The 10,684-nt window shown below is 33.0% G+C and overlaps 2 protein-coding genes across 2 annotated transcripts; one reads left to right on the top strand and one right to left on the bottom strand.

The window, feature by feature from the left end:
- Positions 1-75: 75 nt before the first annotated feature.
- Positions 76-2,724, top strand: LOC132270075 (myosin-binding protein 1-like). Its single transcript, XM_059771282.1, has one exon. It carries the CDS (start codon positions 76-78, stop codon positions 2,722-2,724), a length of 2,649 nt encoding a protein of 882 aa, XP_059627265.1.
- A 4,414-nt stretch (positions 2,725-7,138) lies between these two features.
- On the bottom strand, positions 7,139-10,009 carry LOC132271339 (ankyrin repeat-containing protein ITN1-like). Its single transcript, XM_059772686.1, has 2 exons — positions 9,587-10,009; positions 7,139-9,359 (listed from the first exon to the last, which is right to left on the bottom strand). Exon 2 carries the CDS (start codon positions 8,017-8,019, stop codon positions 7,375-7,377), a length of 645 nt encoding a protein of 214 aa, XP_059628669.1. The 5' UTR covers positions 8,020-9,359; positions 9,587-10,009; the 3' UTR covers positions 7,139-7,374.
- Between the last annotated feature and the right edge of the window lie 675 nt (positions 10,010-10,684).

Raw genomic sequence — 10,684 nt, 5'->3', positions numbered from 1 at the left:
ATTTGTACTTCAACCCTTTGAGCAAATTACGAGACCGTGACAACTGCGGCCTAATGTGATTTCATTAAGACGAAAATGGCTGCCAAGGGGACTTCATATGTCAATTCACATAGGAGTCCACGAGGATTTATGTATGTCTTATCTTCCGCTGCATGTGAATGGTTCTTCATTTTTTTGTTGTTCGTTGATGGTACATTATCATATTTGCTAACAAAATTCGCGCGTTATTGCGATTTGCAAACACATTGTCTGTTATGCTCGAGGCTCGATCATTTTTTCGAAAATGAAAAGCCGCATTTTTACAAGAATTTACTCTGTAACAATCACAAAGTGGAAATATCGTCCTTGGTATATTGTAATGTCCATGACAAGCTTGCAGATGTCCGTGACATGTGTGAAGAATGTGTCATGTCATTCTTTACGCAGAACAAATCGAGCCCATTGTTCATAGGTAGATCGGGGCTTGATTTCGAGAGGGGTGGTTTTTCTAGTCCATTTTTGAACAACAATTTTATTCCTGGTTCTGTAAACACTAGGTATTGTTCTTGTTGTAACATGCCATGGAGGCCTAAATCAAACGCTCATAGATTGCTTCAAATAGCTCCGATTGGATATGGAGCTAGAGCAAATGTCAAACCTCCTCTGCCTCGCACGCCAGGACGTAGTCGTTTTAGTCGTCGTGACAGCATGAAGAAGATGAGGGATAAGTTTGCTGAGCCGTCAAAGCCTCGGAACCCCCTTCCTCACGTGGGATACAGTGAGCTGAAATTTACTTCTGATTCTGATTCCGACTTTCAATTCTCTGACGATGATCGAAAAAGTGAGTTCAACAAAGATCTTGTTGCTGGGCGCAGTGCAAAAAATGTGCCTAAAACACCACAAACTCAACAAGCTTCTTCTGGTCACGAGCCTTCACTTTTGGATCAGAGTGTGCAACTTCATGGAAGTGAGCCTCGTGATGCCAAATACTCGGCATGGAATAGTTTGCGAGAGCTTATTTGGGATAATCCAATGCCGGAGCTTATTTCACTAAATGATGTCCCTCTGTCACCCAATGTTGAGGAAGGTCATGTTGGTGTTGGTATATCAGCAGATACCCCTCTTGGTACTCTCTCCCGAGAGTCGAGTGGCTTTGCACTCTCCGAGCTTAGTTTACTAGATGTTATCCCTCCTTCGGACGTGGTGACAATTCCTTCACCGGAGAATTTGGTTGATGCTAACGGAATCAATGACATTGGACATACATCTATCTCCGGGAATGCAGAATTCACGGAATGCACAAGTCCGACAAGTGATCAAGTTTTAAAAACTGTTCATGTTCTGCATAGCAATGCTCCGCCAATTGCAAATGGCACGGAAACAAGTAATGTGAGTGAGTCGGTTGGCGGCATTAAAGAACTCGCTTTTGAAGTATCTAGTGTGCATCTAAAACAACCTCCTCTTGAACCTAAAGGAGTTCATGAAGATGCAAAGTTGTCGCCGCATGAAGTATCATCTGCAATTGGGATTGATGGAATGCACATTGATAGTGAGGAATTACGTAGAACTGAATCTTCTACTAAAGAACTCGCTTTTGAAGTATCTAGTGTGCATTTGAAACAACCTCCTCCTCCTCTTGACACTATAGTTGTTCAAGAAGATGCAAAGTTGTCACCAAATGTATCATCTGCAATTGGGATTGATGGAACGAAAACTGATGACGAAGAATTAGGCAGAACTGAATCCTCTAACTCGAAAGAAATTCCCTCCCCTCGAAAATCAACCTCGTTGGATAGAAAAGAATCCGGATATGAATCTATAGACGGAAGCAGTACTATTAGTGAAATCGAGGGTGAAAGTGTAGTTGAGAGATTGAGAAGACAAATCGAGCATGACAAGCGATGCATGAGTGCTTTGTACAAGGAACTGGAGGAAGAAAGAAATGCTGCTTCGGATGCTGCAAACGAGGCGATGGCAATGATCACGAGGCTGCAGGAGGAGAAGGCCGCACTTCATATGGAGGCGTTGCAGTACTTGAGAATGATGGAGGAGCAAGCAGAGTACGATATGGATGCACTCGAAAAGGCTAATGATCTTCTTGCTGAGAAGGATAAAGAGATTCAAGATTTGGAAGCGGAGTTGGAATTCTACAAGAACATCATCGAAGACTCGATGGTCATGGATGATGAAACCTACAATTTCAATGGAAATTTCATGGAAAATAATGGTGATGTTCCTCCTAATAACTCGATGGTCATTGAAGGAAGTGACGAAACAATAATTCACAACAATGATTTTCATTGTGTCGAAAATAATGCTCATGTTCCTTCTAACTCGACTGTTGTTGATGGAAGTGACAAAACACCCAATGTCAAGACTGCATCCAACGTTGAAGAATCGAAGAATCAACATGATGAAACCTACAGTTTGAATGGAGATCAGAGCATGATGGTTGATAAGAATGACTGGGATTGTGTCGAAAACAATGCTTATGTTCCTTCTAATTCGACGATTGTTGATGAAAGAGAGAAAACAACCAATGTCAAGACTTCATCAAACATCCAAGACTCGACGAATCTGCATGATGAAGCCTACAATTTGAATGGAGATCAGAGCATGATGGTTGACAAAAATGATTTACATTGTGTCGAAAATAATGCTAATGTTCATTCTGACTCGACGATTGTTGAAGGAAGTGACAAAACAACTAATGTCAAGGCTTCATTGGATTCAAATGGCTCCTAACCACCTGCTTGATACACTACTTTGATTATGAATCTGAAGAATTTATGTACAGAGAAGTACTGATGCTGCTTTAGTTTTGTGAAGAAATGAATGTGCTTTTATAGTTTGAGGTAATTTTTTTTTGGAGTGCAGAGTGATGATATTGTAAAATGAGAATTCATGGGATTTCTCATATGCATTGTTTTCAAAGTCAGGCTTCAAAAAGCCAACCAATTCTTGTTGTGAATGCGGATAGATTGCAATATTGTTTCGCTATATTGACTACAATTTTTAACCGTTGGCCAAAGAATTTTCCCGGGAAAGTTCACTTTCTTAGAAGATTTATGACAAACTCTGTTGCTTTATTCCAACTTTTTTTATGTGGTTTTTTCCATAAACAAATGGAAATGGAAAATTAGTTATTTCATGGGTGGAAGTAATTTGATTTAATTTTGTTGAAATAAATGACTGGAAATTGGAAATTAAAAGTTGGGACCTTATTAAATTTCCTTTACCAATACTAGTAGCTTCGTCTACTTTGAAATTAAAAGTTTCATTGAAGTTATAATTAGGAAGCAAAGTTGGATTATTTATTTATTTATTATTATTTTAAGCTTTAGGGAAAAAGACGTTATGGTTAGGGTGATTCTACTTATCGTTTTCATTTTCAGACATGAGTTCACTTTATATTTACCCTTAAAAGGTTTTTGTTTTTTATTATTATTTTTATTTATTTTGTCTGTTTTTAATGAGAAATCAAGGATATCCTCGTACTCTTGTAAGGCTAATCTCAAAACTCATACACCTGCACTCGGTTAATTTAGAAATTTTTTTGTGACTTTGAGTCCAAAAAATAATGACACCAACTTCATAAGACTTTTTTATTTTTTCGGCGAAGAGGGCTGTGTCAGAGCAATGATCTCTCCGTCTCACCAAATAATATATATATATATATATATATATATATATATATATATATATAAAGATTAATTTCAAGGAATTGGCTTAATTGGAAAAGATTTAAACCCTAGTGTCTCATGAAACATTAACTAGTTTTCAAAATTGATTTCTGTTACGTACAAACAATTTTTTAAAAAAAGGTGTATAAGTACCAACTAAAAAAAAAAATCGAAAACAAAATAATCATGAGTCTATTTATTTTATGAGTAGGTTGATAATCCTTTCAAATGAGAAGTGATGTTCGCCCTATTTTTTATAAATGCACTCATTTTTTGATCTCTTTCGTGACAAAAATATTGAATATGTTATTTATAAGTAAATAACATTATTTCAAGTCGGGGTGTAATTTGAGTTGGGCAATTCGAAGATAGTCTGAAAGCAATCATTTTTATAATTAGGATTGGGTATGGGTTGAAAATTCTTAACTCGAACTTAATTAGGGTTGGGCTTGAGTTGATGTGTTATCAACCCGAACAAACTCAAATCCAAAATTTAATATTATTTATATGTTTTTTTAACTTTAAATACATTATATATATTCTTCAAATTATGATCAACTTTTTATTTCAATTTCTTTTGTTAAATCTTAATTTATTTTATATTAACATTTAGTAGAATTATTTTTATAAGCATTTGTTAGTAATTTATTAAAAAATTGCAATAATTTTTAATTTTTTTTTTCATTTAAGAGTAATTTAATCAAATTAGCCATATGGATAACCCAAATTAACCCGACTTTTAAACTTGAAATCTAAAGTTGAGTTAAAACCCGAGTTTAAAACTAGAAGGATGAGTTGGGTTTAGGTTGAGAAGTTAGAATTGAAGATAAGGTTAAGATTGGGCTTGAGTTAAACATTTTATATGTCGGGTTTGGCTCAAGTTAGATCTTAAACTTGTTCAACCTACCCGAGTTGTAACCCTAATTTCAAGTGGAGTACATTATAAAAAATAAATACAAATATTATCTCCCTAAACAAATTTCAACATAGATCAATTATAATTACCAAACTAATTAATCGATTCACATCCCAACACCAATAGTCAAACTTATGTGAAAATTTTCTTAGTGTGAAGTTCAATGAAATTGTTAATCCACGCCTACATATTTCTAACGTTTGAAAAAAAAAAAAAAAAGGAGGAGAGCGCATGGAAGTAGTAAAAGTGGGCCTGGAAACATCCTGTTACCATCACAAAATTTGTGTCCGCAAGAAGATCCTGGTACCACAAATGGCCATTGCAAAATAGAGTGGGCCTGGCCTGCCTTTTTTGCTACTTTAGTTGTGGGCCTAAAAAAAAGAACGGACCAAAGCCACTACACGTAGGAAATTCCCATCTGCCACATTAAGTATTCAAATTAGTAACTTGCTACCAAAGCTATAAAACCGACTAAATGGGTGTGTATATATATATATATATATAATATATAATATTTCAGATACATTAATTTTTAGGTAGCTCGTCCATCTCATGTCATTTATAATTATAGAAATTGGATGAGTCAAATATAAGGATGTGGATATCACACTTTTTACTTGTAAAAAATACTCTTAAAGTTTCAATTGGATGCAAACAAGTTCCTTAATAAATTTAAATCTTAAGTTAACTAAATTACCTTTACTGAATTATTTTATAAAATATATAAGAATAAATAATTTTGTAAAATAACCGAAAAAGTCACTAATGGAAGACATCCCTCACTGGTGCCCTAAAGTTTCAATTTTGTGCAAATAGATCCTTTTAACAAATTTAAACCCTAAGTTGACTAAATTACTCTTACTGAATCATTTTATAAAATATATAAAAATAAATAATTTTGTAAAATGACCAAAAAGAACACTATTAGAGGATTCCAGTGATGAACAAGTAAAGATAAAAATAAAAATAAGAATAAAAGTATAAAAGAAAAGTAGAGATGATAATATAAAATATAAAATAAAAATAAAGTGCAAACTAAAGAAAACAAATCTGCTCCAAATTCCGAAAACCAGTGTACATTGATATTGAGATTTTTTCCCTTTTTTTTTTTTTTTTTTTTTTTTGATTTAACAATGTTGGTACAAAAAATAAAATAAAAAATTTAGTAGAAAACGTAAATTGAAACCTCAAAAATTTCAAATCTTTGTTCTATAAATTCTCAAAGTTTCAAAAAAAAAGTTTAGAGATGTATATAGAGAAAAAAGTTTCAAATATCTATATATATATATATATATATATATATATATATATATATATATATAAAGTAATGTGCACATAATATATACTCCCTTGGCCATTTTCGGAAAAGTAAAAGGGCAAAACGAGTATTACAACACTAATTTATGTCAGATTTTTTTATTGAATGTATTTTTGCACAAATGTGAAAAGATTATATGTGTTTTTTTGCATACTTTTTTAAATATGGGTAAAAATGTTACGCGAATCGAATATACTTTAGGGATGTTTTCTGCACTTGTTCCTCAAATATAGATATCAATAATTTGTCAATCCAATAAAAAGTACCATATCAACTTTTTAATTATCAACATTTTTACATGTAAGACCTGTTTTTCAATAAAACGTAAAATAAACAGCCTTAATAGAGATTCGTCCTTATTAATTCATGAAATTTATTCCCCTTGTGCGTAAAAGATGTTGATAATTAAATTTATGTGGTACATTTTCATTGTATGGGCATACCAATGACAAATTCAACGTGCCTAACATTGATTTGTTTTTTTCACAATTTTTTTGAACCATATGCGTACAGTGCTGAATGGATACAAGTTTGCCCTACTCAACCATTTTATCAAGAAAAAATATTACGTTTTGTAGGTCACAAGGTTGATAGTGAAATCTTGAATCAAGTCACAAGGTTGATAGTGAAATCTTGAATCAAGGATTCCATAGGTCAACCTTATAACCTTATAAATTGGTTGTGCAACACATTATATCAACTATATAACAACTAAATCACCATACAACTACTATAAAATACTTGAGAAACAGATATAGATTAAAGTTACAATAATCATGTAAAATATTATATTATATTATAATATTACACCACTATTTAAATAACGTATTATTGTGCATTTTTGTAATTGTCACATTGAGATTTAAAATTATTCTAACGACATTTTCTCTCCCCGCATCTCTGTTAAGTAGTAACCCCACAACACAAATTGTATTTGTATTTCTATCTTCCCTTCCCATGCTGAAAATTGTTGTCTTGTCAACATTGAGAGAACGTCCATTCAATATTTTCTATTTTTGGTAAGTATGTTAATTCTTTGTTTCAAACCTTTTATCATTTTCTCTTTGTGCTGTACTTCATGAATGTGATCCAATGACTAAGTTTGTTAAGTTAGAAACTAGAAAGTACTGTCCAGTTATACAATTAGATACTATAATTATTTATATATATAAATATATATATTATTTTTAAGATGATGCCATATTGGTTCCAGAGGTGTTAAAATGGATTACACAGAATTTCTGCCAAACTGATGTCTAATTTTATTACTCCTAATCCAAACCTCCAAACATAGCTTCAAATTATTTATTGTAGCATCAATAACAGCAATGTGCCACAGCTTTCAAACATTCTGTATTTTATGAATTCTCACTTTAAACAAAATGTCAATTAATTCAATCAAATTGATTGATTCAAATTGGCAGACCATACAAGTTTTTTTTTTTTTTTTTTTTGTTCTTTTTCCTTCTCTATTTGGTTTAGAAGAAGAACATACGATCACTCTGTTTACAAAAAACGCCAATGCGATAGGTATATTTGACCATATCAAACAGAAGAGGAAATTGTGATGACATGAACTGGATCCCAGGTACACAGGCTAGTGCAGTAATAGGAGCAAGAATCCATGGTTTCCTATCTCCAAACACAAGATAGAGGATGGCACCAAAAGCTATCATCATGGATATTATGGAGATGAACAAGGTTGTCAAACCAATAATCAATCTCCTTGGTAAGACTTTGATAAAATCTTCTTCCGCATAGCGCGAAGTGAGGATTGACAAGAATGCCAATAGAGAAGAAGTCGATGAGAAAAGAGCAACCCCATCTGATACACCAAAAGTTAAAAAAGCTTTATTTTTGGAGAAAATTGGATGGCCGTTATCGCTATTGTTTCCGCCGGGTACTGTGATGGCAGCTGCAAACACTATAGTGACAATGAGTGCTGTGACAATTGTGCATGAATTGGCCGTGTCTTTCATCCATATCTCTCCTTCCTTGATTAGCTCCTCGTGTGTCTCACTAAATTCCATTCTTGGTGATGCTTTTTCAGAACCTAACTTGTCTCTGTACAATTTAATTGTCAACTTTTCGACTTCCTGCATTAAAGTGAAGGATTTTCCCATCAAATAGCCATTTGATCAGGCCATAATATAAGAATTGAAAATAGAGTAATTCTATAATAATGCATAAGTTATATCATCACTAGCCAGTCTTAGAGTTACCTTGCTGTAAAAAAATCAGCTTAAAATATTATAAAATAAAATTATAGGATGGTCAAAGTTGATTGTGTATTTTGGTCAAATAAATAAACTCCAGATTGCTACACCCTCACCAACTCCAGATTTGATTCAATGGTTACCAAGTGCCCCATCTGATTACTCTCACAAACTTACAATGGAATATTTCACACCACCATCATTGTTATTTAATTGGCCCCAACTAATCCGGTTTAAACATCACATCTCAAAGCATGGTCATATTGCTTGGTTGGCTCTCGGACTATACACTTTGGACTCAAAACCCATGAGATACAAACACTACACCAATGCATGTTATCTCTGCCTTGCTGATTGGGAGTGTTTGGACCACTTGTTCTTTAACTGCAAGTTTAGTTCAGTCATTTGGGAATTCATACAGAATGATGCAGGTTTCTATATTTCTCCAAACAACTGGGATTTTGACTGTAAACTGATACAATCCACATGTAAGGGATTCATGTTACTCGTATCCATATTCAACTACGATTTTGGACATAATACATTACCCAGTTCATAATCTAAATAAATCCAACACAAATTAAATGGACATACTTTTAATCGGATTTCAAGGTAAACACAATATGTCTTATAACCAAATTAATTCGAACTGCACCAGATATACATATGATATCCAATGCATTAATGTTCCATCAGTGAAAAGTAGGAGAACTTGTAACTAGGACAAAATAACCTAATACCAAATACTAAGGAATGTATTTTTAAAAAATTAGGAAAAAAAAAAAAAAAAAAATCATTACCTCACACCACTGCAATTCCCGCTGCATTTGTAAAGCTGCACCGGCTGCACTAGCTCTGATATTGATTCTTTGCTCACTTTTCAAACAAGCAACCGAATCTAGACATGTCATATTGGATGAATCTACGTTTAAGAAAACTTGGAGTCTCATGTCATCACGGACTTGATAAATGAGGTTGAATGCATTTTCATGGCGGTTCAAAATTGCAACATGGAACACGTTTTTGTTCTTTCGCATTTGTCAAAGCAAACGCAATAGGACATATTGCAAAAATCTCTTCAACAACTTCAGAAATCCCAACTTCTGCTGCAGCTATTAAGGAGTGTTGTAATATATCCGGTGCGTTAGAGGGTTTTAATTTCTCAATTTCCCTGCATAGATGTTTGACAAGCTGATGTGCTTGATTATGTTCTCTTTTTATCTCTCTAATGAACTTCATCTGTGGCACTGCGATTCAAATGAAATTAAGATTGACTAAAATTCGAAAAAATAAAAATAAAAATTTACCTACTGTGGGCTTTCGGGTTTTCGTTACGACTTTGTTAAGAGATTCTCACATAGCATTAGTGTTCAAGTGTTCTATTGTTGAATTGGAGAACTGACTCCCAATGAAGCGACATGAGTAGTAAAGTAAATGCCAAAACAAGAAGCAACAAGGTGAAGTGGCTACTTACCTAACATTTCAGTGAGTTTCCAGAATATACCATTCAACTTTTGCTTCACTGTATCCATAACAAAAGCAAAAACATGTCATAATCAATAGTTTCTACTGGTTATAACTGATTGAAATTGCGTTGCGGCGTTAGAAGAAGAATAGCTACTCTGATTCGGTCGACTGCATGTAAAACCAAAAGAAAATAAAGAATACAATAATTTCACCATCCACTTTAAACTAATGACTTTTTTCTTTTTTTCTTTTTTTTTCTTTTTTTCTTATCAAGAAAGTCACACAGTAATAATTTTCTTCATGATCGACCTACTATCCTAAAATGTGAGAAAATACGAAGTCGCGTACCTGGCCTGACCCACCCCTACCACATTGCTATGTTACTAGCTTCTAGGCAAAATCATTAAGTTGGTAAATGTAAATTTGAAAGTACAAAAAATGTATTCCCATTTTTATTTTTGACGGTTTCTAAATAATTGTTCCATAGAGCAATGATGAATTCAAAATTCAATATACTATTTTTAATTTATTTTTCTTACCTTGAATTTATAAAAGCAAATAAAATTTATATGGACCTATCATATATATATATATAATATAAGTATCCTTAAAAATTCATTCTTTTACCACTAAAAAAAAAACTTCAAAAATTACACTCTTAACAAATTGGGTTCCCAAAAAGGGACTCTTTAAAGATCAAGAAACCATTTTAGATGTTTTCTACTGTGATTGAATTTGTGGAATTGTTACTCGAGATGATTTTGAAGCATCTTGGAGATAATGTTCAATTTTTATTTATTTTTTATTATTTTAATTTGTGGTAAATATGTTCACAAAATCATCTCGGAGATAATGTTCAATTTTTTTTTTTTTTTCTTTATTATTTTAATTTGTGGTAAATATGTTTAGCCTTTTTTTCATTAAAGCTATAATAAATATCTGATTTGAACGTTTGATATTTTTCTCCTAGTGCGAGACTTCACCAAGGTGATACAATGAAGAAAATGGTTAAGTTAGAAACTAGACCGTAATATGATGATGACTTATTGTTTGCAGGGATGTTCGGTCTTGGACAATTCTTATTTCTGATTTGACTCTAAAATGG

The sequence above is a fragment of the Cornus florida genome, unplaced genomic scaffold (genome assembly GCF_030987335.1).
Source record: "Cornus florida cultivar Cherokee Brave unplaced genomic scaffold, ASM3098733v1 CherokeeBrave_3.0.0_Hap2_Chr08, whole genome shotgun sequence".
Lineage (NCBI taxonomy): Eukaryota > Viridiplantae > Streptophyta > Magnoliopsida > Cornales > Cornaceae > Cornus > Cornus florida.
The sequence above is the reverse complement of the archived record's forward strand: the minus strand, read 5'-3'. Positions and strand labels throughout refer to the sequence as shown.

Excerpts from the sequence above, each read along its gene's own strand:
- LOC132271339 (XM_059772686.1), bottom strand. The coding sequence starts at position 8,019 with ATGGGAAAATCCTTCACTTTAATGCAGGAAGTCGAAAAGTTGACAATT.
- LOC132270075 (XM_059771282.1), top strand. The coding sequence starts at position 76 with ATGGCTGCCAAGGGGACTTCATATGTCAATTCACATAGGAGTCCACGA.